Genomic DNA, 23,267 nt, shown 5'->3' with positions numbered 1-23,267 from the left:
AAAAAATGTCAGTTTGTATGTTTCAGTGTTTCAGACAAATCCTACAGTTGTTCCCAAATTGCTGTTTGCCCAGCATTTAATGCAAAGGTCAGCCTTAGGAGATTTTGCTCTGACACTGACACAAATGGACAAGCTCGACTTCGTTTTATGAGCCGCACCATGAAAACGGGCTGTTGGAAATGCACTCCCGACACTTGAATGCTCAAACACTTAATTTGTCAAGGTTACAGTTATTGCTCGCGGCAGCACACAGCTATCTTTTATCTTCTCTCCGTAATGAACACTGGCATTTTCTCTCATTGTTCTCACTTTCTTGTCTTCATGCAACCTTGATAAATGGTGCTTTTACTGCACAGAAAATGGTGAATGTTCTTTTTTTTTTTTTTTGAAGTTCTACATATTTGTATCCAACTGTTTGAAAAGGTGATAATTGCAAGTGCTGGTAATTGTTCACATAAGTTGTTTTTTTTTTGTTTTTTTTTTAGGGATTACCTGGTTTTTAAACTGAAATTCCTTTCACACACTTAGACAAACAGAACCCTTTAATTTGGTGTTTTGGGAGGGGAGTCGTATAACATCGCACCCAGTCATTACATTTTCAAAGATAACAAAGGCATTTTGACAAGGTCAGTCAGTGAAAATGCCGTTAACCCCATTGGATTCCTGTTGAGATGGGGCAAAGCAGGGGTCAGCCAGTGAACCCGTGGCCCTCGCAGATTTCACCAGCAGCAGAGGACCTGATATTTTGGCCCCACTGAGGCCTAATGAAATGTGTTAAGTGGTGAGGAAGGGAGTTTGAAGGCAGGGGTAGGGCATGGTGGACACCATTGCAGCACACAAGTTAAGCAAAGCAAACGGGAAAGTTTGGCGCTTCAGTCGGGGTTCTGTTTGTTGTTCAATAGCATTGAAAGGAAATGAGTGGTGAAATTACAGGTCAATTCCTCTCATTAATGTGGATTTCACTCTGCCATCCTGAGTGACCCTATTAAGGTTGACAGGGGGAGGGAGGGGAGTAAGAGGGGGAATTGCAGGAAACCATGTTTGCTCCACATAATTTCAGACCCTTTTCTTCCACCACACAGCAAGCCTCCCTTTGAAAACAAATCCCAAGTGAACTGCAGTTTCAAAGTGCAAGTTGTATTTTTTTGATCTTTGAACGCCAGTCTTGTTTCTTCCCTCGAGACAAATCCAGTGAAGGAAAGAAGGGGGGGGCGGAATTGTTGGCCCACACAAACACTCATCTGTAACTCTGTGTGTGTGTAAACAAATGATCACGCATGGAAAGTTCTCCTTGTGTAATTTGCTTTCTGCCACAGGGAAATTTGTTTGGGTTGTTATGTCGAGGGCTTTCCGTGTTTAGACAGACATGACATTGACATCTTTGTCCTAACGGCTTCAAAATGATTCCAAGGATGAAAGTGTGCAGATAAATTCAAACAGCTTTTCAGTTCCAGCTTTGAAACCTGATCTTGTTACATACCCTTGGGCATATTTTTGATATGGCTAAGAAATTCAGTGGATTTCGAAACCCCTGTCAAAACTTTGAGTAGCTGAGTTAAAATTACGCAATGTAAAGTGTAATAAATGTTAAGCATTAAAATGAAAGCATGAAGCATCAGATTTTTTTTAATAACCTGCATAAATATTAATTTTCTCAAAGATGGAATAGTTGTGCAATCAGCTACTCATGCCATCAATATACAATAACGGTTGCTTAATGAAGTGTAAATGTCATCTACTCGGTAGTGCAGGAAGAATTTAGAGTGTTGCTCATAAAGTATCATCTACAGTAAATAATTACCAGGACGGAAGAAATTTTGAGACATTTGCAAGATGACAGTTGTGTAATAGAATTTTTAATCCTTGTTGCTTTTAGTATGGGGCAAACCAAGCTTTGTTTATCTCTGACACACTGATACTGTGGAGCTTGCAACTTGACTTACCAAGCTCTGATACAACTACTGAAGTGTCAGCACTGAAAACGTATACCAGTACTCCCCATGATGAGGAGTGAATTTTAATTACTTAGTAAGCAGGTAATACTGTGTCTAATTGATGCACAGCATACACACGTAAAGTCTTTTTTTCCTCTAATTTTGATAAATGTTTCAGCACAACTTGTTTAAATGTCCTTGAGGTGTCCCAGATAACATTCAAGGAACTACGTTATTAGCATTCAGAGTAGGTTAGAAGCAGATATCTGAGCTGACCCAGAAGCCAAGGACCGCTGACAGGATTACAGGGTTGCTTGGCTTCAGCATGGGAAAGCAGCCAAAAGGAAGGTACCTCTGTGGGGGAAAAGAGACAACAGCAAACATGGATTATACAAAAGGTCACTGTCACTGACTCTGAACTATTGGAGTACAATACACTAATGTGCAAAAGTCTTAAGCCACCCTTCATTTCTTTATATTTTACTTCCAAGTAGCCAGATATAATTGTTTTGGTGTGATTTTGAGCAATAGATCTTTCAAAGTTTTTCTTTGGGCACTGGCTACTTTTTTATTCATTTTCAGTCTAGTCATTGTAACTAATCATTGTTAGAGGAATGTTTGTTTTTTTTAGTTAGCCACTTAACAGTGACCTATTCAGGCAGTAAAAAGTCACCTAACTAAAGGAATGACAGATAACTTGGCAAAGATTTTTTTTAAATTTTAATATCCTTAGATACTTTGTAAGTAGCAGTCCGTAAAAATCAAACAAAACTTGTTTTCATTTCTTTTTAGAATGTATGAAAAATGTTAAAGATAACAGTGTACAATACATAAAATAGTACTTTTTGCACCAACAAGATGATTTTCAAAGAGCTATTAGCTGAAAACTTGGAATATCTCAACGTGGTGTTCAGTGAGTCCTTAAACAAATCTGAGGAAACGGACAAGAGGAGGACTAAATAAGCAGCAGGCCTAAAAGAATTATCTGCATGTTGTACAATATCTGAAAGCTATGTTTTTAAGAAATAGGGAGGAAAAATGCAGTAAAGACCTGACATAGGACTTGAGAGATGCATCTGGCCTTTCTACTGTTAACTGAAGTCTCATCAGAAATGATCCCAATGAAAGGGTGGCTGTCAAGAAGCCATTCTTTAGGAAGGGAAATGGGGAGAAATGGCCAGGTTATGCCAAATCACACAAGAACTCTACTGAAAATCTGTGTCAACAGGTCTAATGGAGTGATGAATGTAAATTTGGACATTTTTATTTCAAATCAGTGTTACTATGTACAGAGGAGGTCAGAAGAGAGGTGAGTGTCTACAGCCACACACAGAGGAACACCTCAACATTACTGAAGTAGTGTTGGATCATCTTGACAAAGAACTGAACAAAAGGCAGCCAATATCCAAAGTAGAGCTGGTATTAAGAAATACCAAGAAAGCTTGCCTAAGAGAGTTCAGGCTGTGTTGAAGAGTAAAGGCGCATACAAAATATCGGCTTACCAGGGTCATACAATTAAAACTATCAAGTACCTTAGGCTTGATGTAGACTTCTGTGGGAAATCTGCATCCTAACCTTCTTAGTAACCAGAAACTCCTTTTATCTGGTGCACGTCAGGTTAAATACAAGGTCGTGACGTAGGGTTAAAATGGGGTTCTGGTAGATCTGATGTAGAAGTATAGTTCACGTGTTGCTGTGATATTGTTAATGATGCTGTTTGTCATCACTGAAGGAAGCATACAATGATAAACACATTCTTTATGACCCTCTGACACTTCCTGTTGCATCCCCAATAGATTTCCAGAATGTTTTGCATTTTATAGTATAATTAAGGTATCAATTGACCCTTTGCTCGGACCGCTCATAATATTTCTTTCCAATCAAATCGGTAAGCTATTTAGACTGCAAATGCAAATTGATCACGCCATCTATTCTCATCACCCGTCCTCCACTTTGCCTACACGAGGTTAAACATTTGAAACCCTACGCTGTGATCTGCTTTTCACTGGCTGTCACATGATAGCTGTAGCTGAGGGAAAGATGGGGAAATTCCTGAGGAAAATCTCATGCAAAACAGCCAGTGTCAAATAGATTGTGGCTTAAGATTTATTTTCCAACAAGACAGCGATGCTTATCACAAGATAAAATGCGGCGTGGAATTTCTTCAGAACAAGATTGTCAAAGACCTTGATAACTGAGCTCAGACCTGAGTTGTGATGGAAAACCTTTGTAGTGGCTCAAAAACGGTTTAAGAGATACCACTCATTCACTTTGATTGAGCTCGAGTAAATCTGTGTAAAGCTTAATATATGTGTCGCTTTCTCTTCCAGGCGGTCGTGTCAAAATTCTTATTGACTCAAGCAAATGGCAAAGAAATGTGTATCTGAAAATGCTTTTTTTCCCCTTTTAAGTGTCTCAATCAGTGCTGCTGGCATTACTAACACTTAATTCCCTCTTAAGCTCATGCATTGTTCCAGCGACTGAAGACACAGTCAAACATAAAGACCAAATGCTAATTTTAAATCATTTAACAACTCGTAGTGTAATTTCTAAACCCTTCTCTAGAGAACGCCGGGAAGGCTATATCCTGCAGATCATGAAAGGCCACTCATTCATTTGCCCTGCCTTGATTTACATCCTGCCACGACCAGCTGCCAGAGCCATTTTGTGCTGGAGTGTTTGGAGAGCTTAGGGGGGTGGGGAGAGGGTGCTGTTGAAGGCGTTTCAGAAAGGGTCTGGGTTCTTTTAATGTGACAGAAATCTGAACTGGAGAACCTCTCTTTACGTAACACACAGACACACACACAAATGACATTTGCAGTTGGATCTTGCGTGGACCCAACATTCATGCTTTTGAGCCATAGATTGAAGGAAGAGACTTGTAGCCAAGTGTCAGCAGGTTCCTGTAAACATATATAAATGCCTTATACACTCGCTGCTTTATGCCAGAGGCAGCAAGAGAAAAATGAGGTCTGAACTGTGACTTGAACTGTGTGTGTGTGTGGGAGGGGAAAAGATTGTAAGCCAGGGATGGTTATACCATTGAAAAGAGGAAATGAGGGTGAGGGTGAAGGAGAGAGGGAAAATGGGGTGAGCAAGAGAGGTTTCCTAAGCTAATAAAATGTTCGGAGGGATGGAAGCTGCCAGCCAGCATTCCTGTGCCATTAGATAAGTTAGCTCACTGCAGCCTCCAGTTTCTCTGCAGTGCTGAAGTGGCAAGCTGAGGTCACCAGCAGAGAGAGAGGGGGGATGGTGTGGGCAATAAATTCAGAATGTGTTTGTGCACAGTCGTTGCTCCTGAACCACTGTAGCCGTTTGGTTGATGATTCACTTCTGAATTTACGGGTCAAATCTTCGGATTATCCTTCGTTTGCCTGCCGTCGCAGCGTCCATTTAAAACGACCTTCAACAGGAGCCGCCGTGTGGAATGTGGCTTGAATTGATATGAAACGTACTCCCGCAGTTAAACATCCACGTACAAGGATTTTAGTTAATGCAATCTTAAACGAATCTTAATTTTATCTCTAATGTTAGAATCTCTCATTTTAGACTGTAAAACGTGAGCTCGGGTGTCACACTTAGCACAAGTGGGATCGTGTAGCTCACACCGAATGCTACAGTATTCACATGAGCCAAATAGGCAACGCAGAAGCTTCTAAGTGTGACAGATTGCTGGAATGCCACTGAAGTCAAGTAGCTTTCTTTGCACATTGTCAGAAAGAGCCATCCTCACTGAAATCTGTTGAGCCCAGGAGCTTGTTGCTTGTTTTTCATAAGCTGTGGTACTGCCTCTACATTCTCTCCAAGGTTGTAAATTTTTGGGCTACAAAGCGAGATAGAAGTTTTGCCGAAAATATTTGCATCTAAGTAATTGTCCCTCAGGGAACTCTCTTGTACTTTGAGATGGCTTATTTAAATCGAATGGGTGTTGTGTGAGTATTTCCCGGTAAAATCGATGCGATCGTTCTCAGCGAGACCTGCTGCAAGTGTCTATTTTTACAGGTTTTACAATACCGACTGCAGCTGAGTCTGTTCCAAGTCATTTAGAAGATATCAGTCAGTCTTGCCCCCACGGCTTTACTGTGTGAAGAAGATTAAAAAAAGGATCCTTTGAATTGTAAAACTGTCTTCCATATGACACCCTTTAGCGAAGATTAACACAGTGCATTATGGCTGTAGCATCATTTTCCTTACATTTTGCTGTTATGTAGGGACTTCGCAGTAAAATATTCTGTTTGGTATATGAGCTGTATTTTATCCACTTCCTTTAATATATTCTAATAGGTGGTGTAAGATAAATATGTAAATCTTTGATCGTTTGTTTTACAGGCATGCTAGTGGTCAATGTTACTTGGAGAAACAAGACATATGTGGGCACCCTGTTGGACTGTACACGGCATGACTGGGCTCCCCCGAGGTAAGATGCATGGCTCTGTGCAATTCTTTATTATTATTAGAGAAAGCAGGGTTTGCATACTATTACATTTACTCTCCAACATTTGGTGCTCGGCCTCTTAACCTTTTCATATTCTGTTTGATATAAATGTGCTGTAGCAGAGTCAGACTTGAGGATATAAAACCTAATGCATCAACTTGCCACTGGACCTGCAGAGTACATGTTAGTCCTTACGTTGAGCCTGGAGAAACAGGATTCATTAGCAAACAGCTGATGTCCCAGGAGGCAGTAGTAGAAGATACAAAGATACTCTAATTAGCCAGATTGCAGAATCCACTCAGTGAACTGACAGCTTTTCCTCAACGCTATAACGTTCTTTATCACAACGGCTGCAATTTCTTAGATCACTGTTATGTGGGTGGTAGCATGAGGTGTTGTTGTAATTTCTGGGTATTTGCCTTTGTTATGCAAAATACACAGTGTGTGGATTGTACCAGGCACACTCGCTTTCATTTGAAACACCTGCACTGTATCTAAATGTAAATGTAAATCTATATTTGAAATGCATGGTTAAGTGCAACAGAAAAAAATCAAATGAAATCAAGGATAAACCAGTGCTAATGGAAAACAAGAAGAGGCTGTATAACACTAATGTATCACAGTATATTACAATAATGCTCAGTACATGTTGTTTGCTGTGCTGCATTTGGACTGAGATAATCTTGCATTTGCAGCACAACCACATTAGGGACAAGCCATGAATAAATCAGAAAGCCTTTAACAGACTGAATGTAAACTTGGGCTTGTAATGTGTCTAAATTCCAGTACCAGTCAGTCTACCGATATATTCACATCCCCTGCTGAGGTTGAATTTTTTTTGGAGAGACTTGCAGGGGAAGCTGTGAGTCATACCAGCCCTGTGTCTGACTTTGTCACAGACTGCTAACCTTCACTGCCGTGCTGAAGATAATTGCATTACTGTTATGGAGAGATAAGGCCAAACTGCTATTTTAAGTATTTGAATGACTGCGTGTTTTGATTACCAAAGCAGCTCAAATGTTCATGGCTGTCTTTTCCAATGTTGCTTACATGTCTTTCATTAGGAATGTCATGTTGCTTTGTTTAAAGTGCTTACTCACTTGTTCAGCACCAAATATCAAGTTTATTATGTTACAAGAGGAAAAAGAGGGGGACAATAGTGTATCTATTTTAGTATGAGTGACATTGTTTATTGTAACTTTAACTCTCCGCCATTATTGTCCGTGCCAATAAAGTTATTACCGATGGGACTAGATAACCTTGTATATGACATTGCAAGTGAAAATATAAACAAGTCATCCTCATAATAGTTTTAATATTGGTCTGGCCAAGCACAACCCTACAGCTTGTTTGTGGAGAGATTAAATAAGAACAAAAAAGAAAGCTTTAAAACCATTGCTTTAAAGGTCCTTAGAGAGCATTACAGTTGCCAGAAACTGACCCTTTTTTCCTAGTAATGAGGGCAACAGCGGTTTGCCTTCCAGATACAAGTGCATTTATCATAAAATCATTTGTGACATCTTAATTACACACGGGTGATTTCCATTAAGCGAAAACAACTGACTGCACCGCTGATGAGATTTGTCATTTTTCTTGACAGGCTGTTCTTGTCATGAAGCCAATTATATTTAGAGTAATTTAATGGTGTGAAATAATAAAATGAAAGTTGAATGAGGTATTGATTGAAGTAGTATTATTAGGTTTCCACAATGTTAATTTTCAAAAATCATTAGTCAAATTTCCTCTATATTATGTACCATAATGTTGATAATTGGCACTTGACAATACAAATCTGTTGCAGGTTTTGTGAATCCCCTACAAGTGATCTGGAGATGAGGAATGGTCGCGGTCGGGGTAAACGAATGAGACCGAATAGCAACACTCCTCTCAACGAAAACAGCAACTCATCAGACAGCAAGGGCACCACCAATAATAAGACACGCGCAGCCTCTAACAGCAAGGGTCGGAGGGGCAGTCAGACACCATCAGAACGCCGTACCCCACCAAACAGCAACACCGAGGACATCAAGGCCAGTCCCTCTTCAGCCGGAAAACGAAAGACCAAGCCAACCTCAGACATGGAACCCAATTCCAGTTCAGAGGACACAAAAGGCAACAAACGCATGCGGACAAATTCCAACAGTGGAGGGGTGGGACCTACAGGCCTTCCTATCCCTTCTATTAAGACTGAGCCACTTCCACCTCCCCTCGATCGTAGCTGCCCTTCCCCTGTTCTTATTGACTGCCCACACCCTAACTGCAACAAAAAGTACAAGCACATTAACGGTCTCAAGTACCACCAAGCCCGCGCTCACAATGATGATGACATTAAGTTGGACTTAGATGGTGACAGCGAATATGGGGAGGACTCAACTCTCCATCCTGAACCAGGAAACTGTAATGGAGCATCTATCTCTCAGAAAGGATGCCTGTCTCCAGCACGTTCAGCCACTCCAAAAGGCAGGAACTTTGATGCTCAAAGTCCTTCTCCATCTCCTGGCAAGTTTGGTTCAAAGCAGAGTAAAAAGAAAATTGCTGAAACGGATGCTGAAACAGGCGGTACACCGATGGATGGGTGTGAGGATGGGCCTTGCCTCACAGATGAGGCTAGTAACGATGGTATAGATGATAAGAGAGGATCGGAGAAGTCTAAAAAGGCTAACACAAGTGCAAAAACGGATAAGAAAAACTTGAAGTCACCACGGCCAATTGGCCCTGGCCCAACAGCAACTCAGCAGATTTACTCTTTTCCTCCTGGAAACCCAAATTCTTCCCCGGGGCTTACCCAAATGATGCAAGGAATCCCTAAGAGTCCCCAAATGAAAGGCACACAGCCTAAACCCCCTGCCATTGGAGATCCTGCCTCCAGTAGCTCCAAAGACAAGAAGAAGAAAGACAAAAAGAAAAAAGATGGTGGAAAGGAAGCTGATAGCCCCAAGCCTCCAGGAAAGGGAGGAAAACTGGAGGAAGGAAAGCTTCCGTACTCAGAGCCTTGCGATCAGGGGAGTAAGGGGGAAGGGCTTCTTAACGGCTCGTCAGAAACTCATCAAAGTCGCTTGGCCAGTATAAAGGCTGAAGCTGACAAGATTTACAGCTTTTCTGACAACGCCCCAAGCCCATCCATTGGTGTTGCCAGTCGAATAGATGGTAGTGGGATTCCACAGACTCTCACGCCACTTCACGTAGTGAACCAGAATGGTGCTGACAACTCTTCAGTCAAAACCAACAGCCCAGCATATTCAGACATTTCAGATGCTGGTGAAGATGGTGAAGGGAAACTAGAAGCTGTTAAAGTCAGGACAGAGGACCAAGCCATCAGGGAAAGTGTCAAAAAGGCACTGTTTCCAAATCAGACACCCAACAAAGATTCTCCTTACTATCCTGGGTATGACACTTATTACTCACCCAATTATGTCAACCCCAGTCCTGGTGGGCCCAATCCAGGTACAACAGCTGCCGAAGGTCAGGTAAAGATTAAAAGGGATGATGAGCAGGATCAAGTTGAGGAAAAAGTCAAGGTTGAGGTTCATGAAGATCGCAAACCTGACAGCACTGCTCCTGCACAACAGCAGCAGCAACCCTCAGTCATCCAACAGCGATCTAACATGTACATGCAGCCTCTGTACTACAACCAGTATGCTTACGTCCCTCCGTACGCATACCATCCTGATCAAGCCTACCTGATGAGCACCAACCCAGCCTACCGGCAACCGTATGAGGAACGCCAGCGACAGATGGCTGAGCAGCATCGTGCTGCTGAGAAGAAGTCAGATGTGGCCATGAAAGAGCGAGAATCTTCCATGAAGGATGAGTGGAAACAAAAAAGCCTGATGCCGCCAAGCCTTTCCAAAACCCCAAGTCAGTCAGACCTTGGAAAGGCGCAGCAGCAACCAAGCAAATCCAGGGATTCCCCCTCTGAGCCGACCTCCAAATCCATGGGAACCATAAAGGGGGAGGACTCAAAGTCCCAACAACCCGAGGGACTAAAGATGAAGCTGACTGAAGGAGGTCACCATGGAAAGGAAGATCCCAAGCAAGCACTTGAATCCAGAGGGCAGGCAGGGCTGGAGCAGGCCATGTGGTTCAGACAGGTAAGTAGCAGTCCAGTTCAACAGTGCTACAATATGTTTGTAAAACTGTTTTGATAATGCTTTGTGAGGTATGCACCACTCTAGTATGGTGATAGTGATTTTAGATGACTTGGAGCTTCTTTTCTGCCCCTAGCAGTACCCTGAGAGCCAGAAGTCTCAAGCAGAAGATGAGCACCAGCAACAACATGCTCGATGGAAAGACCGGGAACATGATCGTAAATTGAAGGATGAAAGGCCCAGGCCCAAGGACAGTCAAAGTGGGCCCAAGGAGGACAGCAAAGAGAGCAGTGATCCCAGAATCACTTCTGAAGATCATCGTGCTATGAGCAAAGACTCTCGTTCTAATCCCCATATGCAGTTCTCATCACCACTAGCACAGCACCAAGGCTACATGCCCTACATGCATGGTTACCCCTATGGACAAGGCTATGACCCCAACCACCCTGGATACAGGGGAATGCCTTCGGTCATGATGCAGAATTACCCAGGTATGACCTTGGATTTCTTCCAAATACAAGCAATTATGAAATGTAGCATGAAGAAATGAGAATTTTTGCTCGTTTACTTTGTGATAATGCAGTTTATATAAAGATTGTTGGCTGAATCTGTGAGGGTTTCTGATTAGTTTATTCTTCTTCTTTTCCATCATAAAAACAGCACTTTTTGTGTTGTTTCACTGGTAATTGTGGTAATATTTAATAGCTTCATGAAATAATTGCAGTCCTTTGGTACAGTTTGTTAGAAATGAAGCATGGCAATGGAGTAATTTTCAAGGCAATTACATGATTTAAGTCAAAGAATGATTCTACTCCCTAAGAGGCTATCAATAAAATTACATGTGTTGAAAATGGTGTAGAGTGGGGAAAAATTGCATTCACTTGATTTTGCAGGATTGCTTGCACTTATAAATACTAGTAGCATGGTTGAATTTGTGTTAATCCACACATTCCTGGAGGATCTGATGTAAATAGCCCAAATATTAGTCTTTATGTAGAGTAAATAAGAGTAGTGTTTTTATACCAACCTGGATGTCAGTGAAGAATACGGATGAGAATTGATAAGAATTTAGCGATTCTGATTCTATTATTGATTGTCTTTTGGGTTCTCATTCGCTCTGTTTTTAGAGTCGCCACCAAAATTACATTCATGCAAATGTATTGCATGCTGTGGGTCAAATGTTTGTGCGTTTTTGTTGAAGCTTTTACCCTCATTGCTGTGATCAGTGTTGGAGTCGTGACTCAAAGTCATTATTACATTTTATTTCTTAAAAGTAATGCACTACATTACTTAATTACTCCCAGAGAAAAAGTAATTTGTTATACTATCCGTTACATTACTTTAATGTCACTCTGTAAAATAGTTGAAACCTACCGTTTTATAATCACCATTTAACAAAATAAACCTGAGGCTACAACCCCACACACCAATGAGAACATGGACCTCTAAGACCTTTCTCTTAGTAAAAAAACAAAGCTGACCGCACAAAGCACAGAGGAAAACCAGCACAAAAAGCAATCACCGCACTGATTCTGCTTTGGCAAGTGCAAGAACCAATAACTGGGGTCGATAGGGAATAGCCAGACAAACAATTCCAAGGAATTGGTCTACTGAGAACTAGTTTTCTATGAAAACCGGTTCTCGATTCCCATCCCTAGTGAAGAGATATGTGAGCTGTGCAACTAAGTGGTTAGTTACCAATGTGTAACTATTGCATTGTAATCTTAACAGTATTTATCTTAATTTTGTATTCCATATAAACCTGAATATGTGGATCACTAATCTTCTTTGTCACTCTCAGGTTCTTATCTACCTGGAGGTTATCCCTTTTCCCCATATGGGAGTAAAATTGCCGGAACCGAGGAAGGCAGTGACAAATCTCGTGCTAGCCCTACTGTCACCAAAACGGCAACAGACTCGAAAGCCCTGGACAACCTACATCTGCATACCAGCCAGTACAAGAGCAAATCCCCCACAGTAGGTGACAAGCCACCCCACGACAGGGAAAGAGAGCAGGACAGGGGAGCTTCGGGAGACAGGGATCGGGAGAGGGAGCGAGATGTGGACCGACCGCGATCCTCACCCTCCCAGCGGATCATGCCCTCTCACCACCACCTGGGATATCCCCTGCAATATGACCTGTCCTACGCCACAGGTAAATCAGTCATCCCATTTCACTGTAGATACAATGTTCACTTCTTTCAGATGCAGCAGACTGTTAGAGTAAATTAAACATGTGACCATCGGGTCTTCTTAAAAACGAGCATAAGAAGGAAATATACTTTAACTGCTTGTCAGCCATCAAGCAGCAACCCCTTCCTTGTACCCACCACCAGCAACCGACAGGGAGGCAAAACACAAGCCTACCGAGAGCAGCATTTTCAAACAAATGCAGGTGGCAGATAATGTGCGTCACACAGCAGCTCATCTTAAAAAAACTCAGGCAGCAAGTTAGGAGTACGTGCAGAGATGTAGAATGTCATTTAAAAGTAAAACTGTATGTTTCTTTGTCATGGCTTTATATGTCATGGCTTCCAGAAAGATGCAGCAACCTGTAAAAAACAAAAACAAAAAAACAAAACAAAAAAACAAAGCCCTCACTTCTCTGTTGCAATCTAGTCAAATATGCAGCACTTTTAGCCTCTCAGCTCATCCATTCCTAAGTAGGTCCTCTGAGGACAACTGGATCATGGTGTTGATAATAGAGATGTTGAATGAGCCCAAGACACAAGTCCACTGCAGACAGCACTGACATCTAGTGGCAGCTCAGTCAAATTACAGTGAATTTGACAAATGCCTCTGTTCTTCCATTGCAAATGTGTTGCCTGTATTAACATTAATTAAGTACAGTTTTAACAAAAGGTTTTGATGTTAAATGTTTGTATCAAGCTTCTTTAGTCACTTTAGTCACTGTTAAATTGTATCACATTAACTGACAAGTGTTTCTACTATTTTGTCCACCTCACTTATATAAATAAGATACCTAATGCATAATGCACCAGAGTTAAACAGCACCACAAATTACAGCCTTTGTGATCAGCAAAACCTCAAGTAGAACTGAGTTACAGATGCGTGTAAAGTATTTTCTCCACACACTTTTTTTTTTAAATTGAAATATTTGTAAATAAATAATTCTTTTCTTTGTATCCTTCACAGGAAAACCTGACCGTCACACCTCAACCCTGCAAAGATTCATATGACTGGATCACATGAGAACAAGATCTCCCGGGTGTTACCTTTTAGACATCAGTTGAATGGTGTTTCTATCTATATTTTTTAGTTCTTCTGTCCCAAGGAAAGGCAGACTGTTGTTGCTGTTGTTGTTGTTTTTTTTCTCCCTCCCCCTCCTCTCGTTAAAGACCCCAAATTCTCCAAACCTTGGTCTGTACCAGAACTGATAATATAACCCAGGTTCAAAGCCATCACTCTGCCCTGTCACGCAGAGGAAACACCAACCCGCTGATTATCTAGTCTTTGCACTGTCAACAAATGCAATGCAAAAAGAGACTATTGGACTGCCAGAACAGCTTTTTGTTGTTGTTTTTTGTTGTTGTTGTATTTTTCTCCTTGGACTGCATTGTTTCTTGTTTTGTTCTTGTTTTCTTTTTTTTGTCACATGCAGAAAGAAATTGGCAGGGGATTTTAGGAAGTTGGGTGGCTGATGGGAAAGAGGGGTCAAACTAAATTAAAGACTGTTTAAAAAGAAAAGAAAAAAAGAAAAATGATTTAACGTTGAAATTGTTTTCAACTCTGTCTTTGGCTTCTCGTATGCCATGAAACAACAGTATATCCTTAACTTGACAAATTGTTGGCTATATTTCGTGGGGAGAGGGAATATGGCAGAAGCTGCTTTCATCAGAGACTTGAGAGCCTGAGACTGAAGTTTTTGTTTTTTTGTTTTCAACTTTCCATCATCGTTTCCCCATCCTCCTCGAACCCTCACGTCGTGTTTCAGGGATGATGTCGTCACGTTCTGCGAAGGGACCGCGTACACCTCAACGGAGAATAAACACTATTCATGTTTCCTTCACTTCTGCTCCATATCATTGCGCTCATCTTCGAATGTGTCTGATGCTGGTATCGGTCCCGTCATCTTTTCCTCACACCGCAAAGGGGTCGCCTCCGTTTTTGCCACTCACTCAAACAGTGAAGCCACATTAGCGAGCAATCCGTTCACGGGACGCTCCGTCGTCACGCTCATCGGGCTGCTGGTGTGTGTTCTGGTGTTTTTGTTTTTTTTGTTTTACTGTAAGATTGTGCTTCTTCAAGCTTGTCAAGTTTTGATTGTTTCCTGTAAACAATGTGAAAGTTCACCCATGTATTTTTCTGCTGTAATATAGACTTTTATCCTACTTTTATGTGCATAAATGTTTATATTTATCCCAGCACGCAACTGCTTAAAAAACTGTTAAATAGCTTTCACTGCTGCGTTTACCATTATGCGCTCAGATGGTCACTGTTGCTGTGGAGTTCCTGAACGTCTTGTGTGCTTCTTTATTTGCCCCCACAGGCTTTGCTTGACCTTAAACTTGGTTCACATCTCCACATCCTAACCGAGCAATGCGCAGGTTGATTCATTGTAGACTTCTGAATTGCTGTCTTCCAGCTCCAAAAACAACAGTTCACGAGTTATTTCCGGGACTTCTTCAAATTTGGCCGCTCTCCCCTTCAGGGTCATTCCCTGGTGCACTTCTGGGCTGCTTTCTGCAATGCTTCTGATTTTACAACATTTAACATTAGGACACCATGAATTCCTGTCTCAGTAAGGAGTTCTACTGTAGCATGCTGAGGTGGAAATAGCATAACCTGCTCTGGCACCCAGCGCAATCCCTTGTTGAGAAGATTTGGCTCCCTGCAGCTTTTTCTACTTCCCCCAAAATAAAAATCAAGTCAAAGGGTGACTATTTTAACACATCGGTGAAGACCGCACGGGCACAAGTCTGAGCAGGAAATAAAGAAATGAATAAAAAGCAGCCATGCTAAAAGCCCTGCAGTGCTGTACAACAACATGACCTTGACGGGGAGATCAGGCAGAGTTTCACAGGTGAAGTCTTCAAACTCTGTGGTTGTACGTTGCAGTGACAACAAACTGGAACAAAATCAAATGTCATTTTTAGGTTAATATCCAGTGTGAAAAGGCTTAAAATTTCTCTTGGTGCTTCGCTTGCTCATGTGGCTTCACCTTAACACACATCCACCTCAGATTCTTTTTTAGCTTGTGTGTATATATATATACACACACACACACACACGGTTTTTTGTTTTGTTTTTTTAACTAGCAGCTAGCTTTGGATTAGTCTAAAAGTGAGCAAATGAGTCTGATGCCTCTGACAGCAGTTTTAATTGTTACGTTGTTGCCTATGCTGGAAGGTCAGTTTATTAGCACATTAAACAGAAGAAAACTATTAAAAATCCAGCTGTTACTCTTACAAGCATGAACCAATCAGATGTTCCACAAAACAAAACCAGAAGTGTGAGCCAGTCTAAATGTGGAGCAACACGAACATCGTAAACTAAAGCGAAACGGGAGTCGGGAGGCTCAAAGCTGCCCAATGAGCTCTCTGCTTTCCTTTCAACCTCTTAACACGTGGTCCCCTTTGTTTCTTCTTCTTCTTCTTCTTCTTCTTCTTCTTCTTTTTAATTTGCAGACGTGTCCTCTTGTACCAGAGTTCCCTCTTGGCTTTATAGTACAGTTCTCTTATACCTCAGGGGTTGTAAGTGAAATTCTATACACATGCTACTTGCATAGATTTGAGAGGGATTCGGTTTCTCTGTGTTGGGGGAGGGGCACATTATCCACTCTAGGCTGGATTTGATGTGCTGGTTCATTCAGGATAGGGCATTGTTAAAGGTTCAATGTGGGCTGTGGCTTATGAGCAGTCTTAATGTTCCTCTAAAGGATTATAATCTGAGTGGAATATTGACCATGTTGTCATTAAATCTAATTTTATTGATTTTTTTTCTTCCTATTTTTTTTGGGGGGGGTCTATACTTTTAATGTTCCTATTGTTGTCGTTTCTGTTTCTCTCAGTAAATACTCTACATGGTCAAATCCCTAAACCGCCAGTTAACGTTGTGTCTAACACCCTCTGACGTCGGATGTTAGCTGCTTGTTGAGACACTATTCAGTTACCAAACTGCATCACTTCATTCTGAGGTTCTTGGACATTCCAAGTAAATACGTTGCCAGTGCCCCGTCTAATGGAGGCTTGCGAGGACGGTATATATTTTGACTTTTTACGCATTTTCAAGAAGAATGGCTGACATGAGTAAGCTGAATGTGGTGGTGTTTGACGTGTACTTAAATCTGTAAGGGTAATCTAGGCAGCTGTGATGTTGTCATTAAAAGTCAGTGGGTTTTTAGTACCAGCAGGCTGCATACAGTACATATAGTTTTATCAAACAATGGTTGTGACAAGTGCATTTGTTCTCTCTCTGAGAGTAGTAATGTTATCTCAGTAGTAAGCAAAGCCCAGTGAAAATCATATATACTAAAGTGTATGAAAAAGCCAGAAAAGTAATGTTTTGCTATCAACATATTGGAAAGTGCTTGGCTCTTGTATTTTGCAGGACTGTATTTGTTTCATGGTGAAGAGTATATTTATTGGCCAGCAGTTGTCTCAATTGGTGCCTAGTTGAACATTCTCCTGTGAAAATGCAGAGACACTCGCTCGTTTGTCCTTTCCCGACCCCGCCCACTGTCACGCAAACCGCCGCCAACCCGAACCCCATTCCCACACACCCCTTTTCCCAAAAGTACCACTTCTGGTGCTTGCAAGGATGTTTACAATGTCTTCATTTTCTTTCTGTTTGAGAAATTCAGATCTCTGTCCCCTCTCCTCATTTCTCCCTCCCTTCAGGAGTTTGTGTAAAGTGTACATTACCATGGTTCTTTTTTATACAATACTCTGTAACTTGCCTTTGTAAATTTGGGCTGGAAAAAAATAAATCTTTTTATGAGACAATCTGTCTTGGGAACTGTTTAATGGCTCATGCTTGGTGGGTGCTGTAGATTTAAGCTGATAATACAGTTAAAATGGTTTTGTATTTATTGTTTACCGCCCAGGGACAAGGTTGACTGTAACGCAGCGTTCCAGCAAAATTCCTTTTCAACCTTGAAAGTCACATCATCGGAACAGGTTTCCTTTTGTCATTTTTACCAAGTCTTATTTCAGATGAGAGTCAACCCAATAGGTCATGTAATATTTATATCCCATCACAAAACACAGAAAGTCCCCAGCATGTGTATGGCAAGTGTTTGAATTTGCACGTAAATTGATTTTCCCATCCTGGGAGTCTAAAAGTCTGAAAAACCTCTTAGCCTGCAGAAACTGCACCATGGCACACAGCCACATGAGTGCAGTGTCTCTAAAGAGACCACAGTCTGTCTCAGTGGGATCAAATGTCAGATTTTTGCCTCTTTCTGAGTTTTACAGCTGACTCGCTTGCACTGCATGCTTGAGGAGCATACATACATTTAACTGGAATATATGTTATGCTCCTCTGGGAAACACTTGCAAGCTGTCAACAGTTGAGTCTGTTGAGAGCGTCGCTTTGCATATGTGCACACGGTGCTCAAACTTTATCTGCATCTGGTGCGACATCCATTCGTATCGGGCAGTTGGGATATTTTTAGCTGCCCCTAATGCCCCTGAACTGACAGTACACTCTATGCAATAGCATAATGCAACATCAGTGACAGAGAGTGATTAGGCCGGGGATGATTTTGGTGAGTGTAAATGTGAAATCTGATTATCCTCCATGCTCTCAGCTCTGCAGAGGGAGGAGGGCTGGAACTAGAGAGAGTGAGGCTGGAGGAGAGATTCAGAGGGAAGGAGGGGTTAAGTTACCAATGTGCTGAGCCAATGGCTTTTCCACAGAGCAGCTGGCTGGCATCAGGGCAGGACAGGCCGCTCAGAGGAAGGATACCTTGAGGACGACTCACACCCGCTAACTGTAGGACATTAAAGGTGACTTCTAGGAGGTGTTCATGGGATGCACTATCTACGCAGCCAGCCCTAAGGCCCTGCCAGCCGACGAGGCCCCAGGCCAGGACAGATACTATCCGGTCCCCCACTACCGCCACCCTCATGGTAACTGCAGTCAGAGGATAGCAGCCAGCAGAGCCAGGTCAGTGAACAGCACACAGGAAGTGTTTTTAGGATGGTTACACATTCAAGAACGCATCCCATCCATGCATACATTACAAAAAGAAAAAAAAGATCACTGTTTTAAACAGCAGTAGGAAATCAGTTTTCAATTTAGGTGTTTTTCTCTTCTGCTTTGAAACATGAATGGCAGAGGAGAAGCAGGGATGAAGGGATCACCACAAATGTGTCAGCAGTTCAAGTTATGACATGTCTATGAGAAGTCAATTAGTCATCACTGACACCACAAAATGTGTGATTCAGGGTTTATTTGTGCGGCACTGTCAACTTAAAACGACCTAACTCAGTAGCAGTGTTTGGACTGCGATTTCAAAAGTTAAACTCCTCAGTGCAACATCCTCTCTGGAAAGTGTCTCAGTTTGACCTTAGAGCTCGGACTCAGAGCACTTAATGCACACAGACAGCTTGATGCTTGAACCTTTACTGTTTGTACATGTGCACAGAAAGACGAGGGGCAGCAGCTAAACCCCTTCAAACATCCTTAAACGATTCTCCTTTAAATCTTCCACTTGATGGTTTTGCACCAGATGACACATTTGTTGCTTCCATATGAGTGCAAAACATCTGCAATGTTTTTACATGTCAGTTATTGGTCGTTTACTATGAATGTAAGTCTGAAACAGCAGTCTGATTATTTGCAGACGATACAATGATACGCTGAATAATCTTTACAAAGTTATTTAAAAATACTTCTGAGATGTAATTATCTTTTTATTTTATTCCATGGATAACGTGGCCAATAACTAAGAGCTGAGACATTGCCTCTGAGTAACGCTTTATAATGACATTATACACTTTTAAACTCCTCAGCTGGAAACGGAAACATGTTGTTAAGGTATAAAAGATAGAATGAAAGCCACGACCCCTCCCCCAGTTTAAAAAAAAACAAACAATCTAACTAGTTTGATCTTTTACGTCATGTTTTTAATTTCCGTTATCTCTGCACGTGCAAATGAACGAGCCGCGCTGTTCTGAGCGTCTGAGTGTAATCCCCCGGCTGCTGTAAACAGTTAGCTAATAGGTAAGCTCAACCCACCTCACACTCGGACTCACTTGTGAAGACGCTGCAGCTCAGCCCTATTTCCCTGCTTAAGCTTTAATTATTGTGGCGGGAAACTGGGTGTTTTTGTTAGTTTGTCGTGGAAAAGCATAAAATAAAAAAATGAATTTGACCACTAAGACCTGAAGAATTTAGTGGAGCTACTGGAAAACAACAGAGGAAAAAGCGACAGCAGCCTCTGAGCTACAGGTAGGAAACCTTATGTAAATCAAGCTAGCGAGAAAAAAACAGCAATGCTTCCGGAAATGACTTTTTAAAAAAAAATAAATGCACCCGTGATGCCTTTAGGGATTTACTGAGGAATTTAGAGATGTCGATGGTCTGTATGAATAGTTGCTGGTCGTGGAGTTTACCAAAATTTACTTTTTTTGTTGTGTTTTAGTGCCCCTTATAGCCTACTGCATGTCTATTTGTATTCTAAATTTGAACGCTTTCTGCTTTTATTTTGAAGGGCCCCGGTTATTCAGATATTGTCTTGTTTAGCTTCACGTCGTTGCTGCTTTCGGGAATACTGTAAAAGCGGCGTTTATTCCAAGTCAGGCGCTGAACATGCGGATATACTTCACGAATATAATGTGAAATCCTTGAAGTAGCCACTTAAATTGAAAAATATAAGTAAAATATGAAGTTATTTTCAAAACGTGTTTACAAGCCCATAATCATCATGTTTATTACTACTAAAACTGAAGGTGCTAGTGGCCTATCGATTTGCCACGACATACCTACACTAAACAAATAAATTATTAAATGGGCTACTAACTAGAAGTAACTAGAAACCTTTCAACAGAGCTATTAATTTCCCCTTCCTCCTCTAATCCCATTAAACCAATCACTCTGCTCCATTAAGTCTTAGGTAAGATGGACTTTTGAAGGGTTGTACTGCTTTAAAAACATACTTCTGTCATCAAAGGTTGTTTTGAGGTACTTGCACAATGGGGAGGGTTTCTTTTTTCTTTGTCTGGTCTCAAGCAGTGTAGGCCAGAGTCCAAAGGCTGTACATGTGTTTCATAGACGGACTGATTCAAGGACACAAAGAAAACGAAAGAAAATAATAATTATTCCGTGCCATGTGATGCACCAAAGCTCTGCAACCAAATATCCCTTGGGTTAGCGTTTTTCATGAGTAAACTCTTGGTTGACTTGCTGTACATGAGAGAAAGCTCTTGCTGGCAGCTTCAATGTCCCTATAAGAGGAAGTCACCTTCAGCGTTTGTAGACACATTAAACCTTTTCTCCTGCATATCCACTGTAAACAACCCAGATGGTTTATTACTGACGCATCTAATCAGAGACAAAGTTCTTGGTTTAGTAGCCTCAAAAATGAACGTGACTTTAGATTGTAAAAGAAATTTGGAGGTATTTTCCTTGGTGCACTGGTCTACAAGGAAGCGAGAGGTGGAGAGAGCGCAGGGACGACCTCGGTGATGAGCAACCTTAACAAGATTAGAGTTTATTGGATTGAGGGATGTCTTGTGACAGCAAAAAATGTCCAGACACAAAGAAGGACATGGAAGAGGAGAGGTGAAGAGAAGAATGGCTTTCAACTGAAAAACATTCATGCAAGAAACAAAGAAAGTGAGACAGAAGGAATGAAAGTTGGCCTAAAGAAAGGCCAAAGGTTAGAAGAGACCCCAACCTTTAGTTTATACATGTGTGTATTGTCTTTATGAGCACTGGCGTAAGATGATAGGTGGGACGCTGCTTTGTTAGCTAAGTTTGAGGCTCAGTGTGTTTAATGAATGGGCCATGTATTGTTTGGCCTCATAATCGTGGTACAAACTCTAAGTTACAGCAGCGTTGACTCCCTGCCCAGCTCCAACAGCAGACTGAAGTATTCATCACAATGCATCACCCTGTTTTGTTGAGAAAAATGCAAAACTTATACTGTTGGAATATTTAGCCAGCTCTGTATTAATTATGTATTCATTCGTGGCTCCATGGGGACATCCAGCCATCTTTGTGGAGGCAGAGCACGGGTAGAAGAGGAAGCCTGTTAAATCATTTTATATGAACTGATTCTTATCTGAACCGCGTCATATAAAACTGAAAAGCAGCAAATTCGCTTTGTCATTATCTCATGAATTATGAGCTTTGAGAGCGTGTTCCTTCACATAAACCGACTACGTATTGAACTTTCTCATCAAAAACAGGAAGGATTCATTATCAGATAGCTTCGGATGATGCTCCTAGTCTTGAAATACTGTGACAGAGCTCACCAGGCTGCTTCTTTTTTCCAGCAGCATTGGAGTTCAACATAATGAATGAGTGTCTCACCTCTTATTTACCTAAGAAACTGGTCAGCCTGGTATATTTTGTTTCAGTTTGCTCTCCTGGATGACATGAACAGTCCAACTTTAATCAGAGGTTTAAGTGCGGGCAATAATTTTCCAGACAGACATGCTAATATAGCCAGATGACTGTGAGAAAATCACAGGTTGTGGTGTATTTGACGCAGCATTCATCGTCTACTTCCAGGAAACCCACTCAGACTAAATAAAACCTATTTTAGATGGCCTAAACATCCTCACGGTCAAACTCACAGCGATATAAAGTTGGTTTATCTCAGGGCTGTTTGTCTTGGTCATTATGATGCATTTCTATAGATGTTTTATACAATGTCTAGACTGTAAGCCCGCAGCTTGTGAATGAGTTAAAGTCTTACCTCATGTGAAAAGCAAATGTGAAAAAGAATTGCAGCTGTTAGGTAAAAGGTCCATTTATCTATGTATCCACCGAGTCAAGTTTATCTCTTTGCAAGCTGATTTTCAGACTACAGCAAAATGAATGGAAACAATAACAGTGTGTATTTATTTTCAAAGTAGGTCAAATAATATATAAAAACATTTAAATAAAGATGCAGAAACCTTCACTTTTTGCATTAAACTTCTTTGGGTTTTCACACCACCATATCTCTTTGGAGTAACATTTACCCATATTTTGTAAAAAGCCTCTGTTCTGCAAATGCACAAGTCTCACACATTGGTTTTTTTCTTTTTAATTATTAAAATAAACACTGTTAAGTAAGCACTAATTCAAGTCCTTTATATGTTGATTCTGAAGAGGAAAAAGTGTACAAAAAGAAGTGAGCTTTATGCAAATTCACGGTAATACAGCATCTGGGATCAAATACTGCTCCTGAATCCTTTAAACTCTGCTTAAAGACCCCACATATCCTATACTTATGTATTCAGCCTTTCACCTCCCATTTAGTCCTCTGTGATCACAGACAACAAGTCAGATGTAACCTCAAGCACCAGACAGACAGCTATTGTTTGAACAGGTCAGCGGCTGACGCAAAACTTCTGCCTTCTGGCCAATTAGAGATAATATACTGGAAACTGCATGCAGGAGCCATATCCATCAGCACCTGTAATTAAACCAGAGCAGGTGGTAAAGACTTCCCCTCTCCCAGAGGTATAGCACAGGGCAAGCATGTGTTTGTGTGTGCATGTGTGAAAAAAAAGATGTGCAGGTGAGGGAGGAAACAAAATAGATGGGCTAGAGCTTTTCAGGTGAAGCTGTTATGTAGTAAAAGCACAAACACTACAAGGGTAAAACCTTTTTTTGTGTACCCAAAGACTA

General features: G+C 41.3%; 2 protein-coding genes across 8 annotated transcripts in view; both read left to right on the top strand.

Moving 5' to 3' along the window:
* Window positions 1-14,031, top strand: part of znf609b (zinc finger protein 609b) — a 77,777-nt gene extending 63,746 nt beyond the window's left edge. For 4 of the 5 annotated variants that reach the window (XM_005743976.2, XM_013913573.1, XM_013913576.1 and 1 more), the window contains 5 exons: window positions 6,264-6,351; window positions 8,171-10,460; window positions 10,594-10,948; window positions 12,259-12,612; window positions 13,614-14,031. In XM_005743976.2, coding sequence (XP_005744033.1) covers window positions 6,264-6,351; window positions 8,171-10,460; window positions 10,594-10,948; window positions 12,259-12,612; window positions 13,614-13,657 — 3,131 coding nt within the window. In that variant the 3' untranslated portion in view covers window positions 13,658-14,031. The remainder of the gene's footprint in view (window positions 1-6,263; window positions 6,352-8,170; window positions 10,461-10,593; window positions 10,949-12,258; window positions 12,613-13,613) is intronic. The other variant, XM_013913574.1, reaches the window with a different exon arrangement.
* Window positions 14,032-18,255: 4,224 nt separating this feature from the next.
* The window catches only part of gramd2aa (GRAM domain containing 2Aa), a 24,490-nt gene continuing 19,478 nt past the window's right edge, over window positions 18,256-23,267 (top strand). Inside the window, exon 1 of one of the 3 annotated variants that reach the window (XM_005743973.1) lies at window positions 18,256-18,587. In XM_005743973.1, coding sequence (XP_005744030.1) covers window positions 18,448-18,587 — 140 coding nt within the window. In that variant the 5' untranslated portion in view covers window positions 18,256-18,447. Of the gene's footprint in view, window positions 18,588-19,614; window positions 19,875-23,267 lie in introns of those variants that run through there. The other 2 variants (XM_005743975.2, XM_005743974.1) reach the window with 2 other exon arrangements.

The sequence above is a fragment of the Pundamilia nyererei genome, unplaced genomic scaffold, assembly GCF_000239375.1.
Source record: "Pundamilia nyererei isolate P.nyererei 1_Seehausen unplaced genomic scaffold, PunNye1.0 scaffold00137, whole genome shotgun sequence".
Taxonomy (NCBI): domain Eukaryota; kingdom Metazoa; phylum Chordata; class Actinopteri; order Cichliformes; family Cichlidae; genus Pundamilia; species Pundamilia nyererei.
This window is presented reverse-complemented; position numbering and strand designations above follow the sequence as displayed.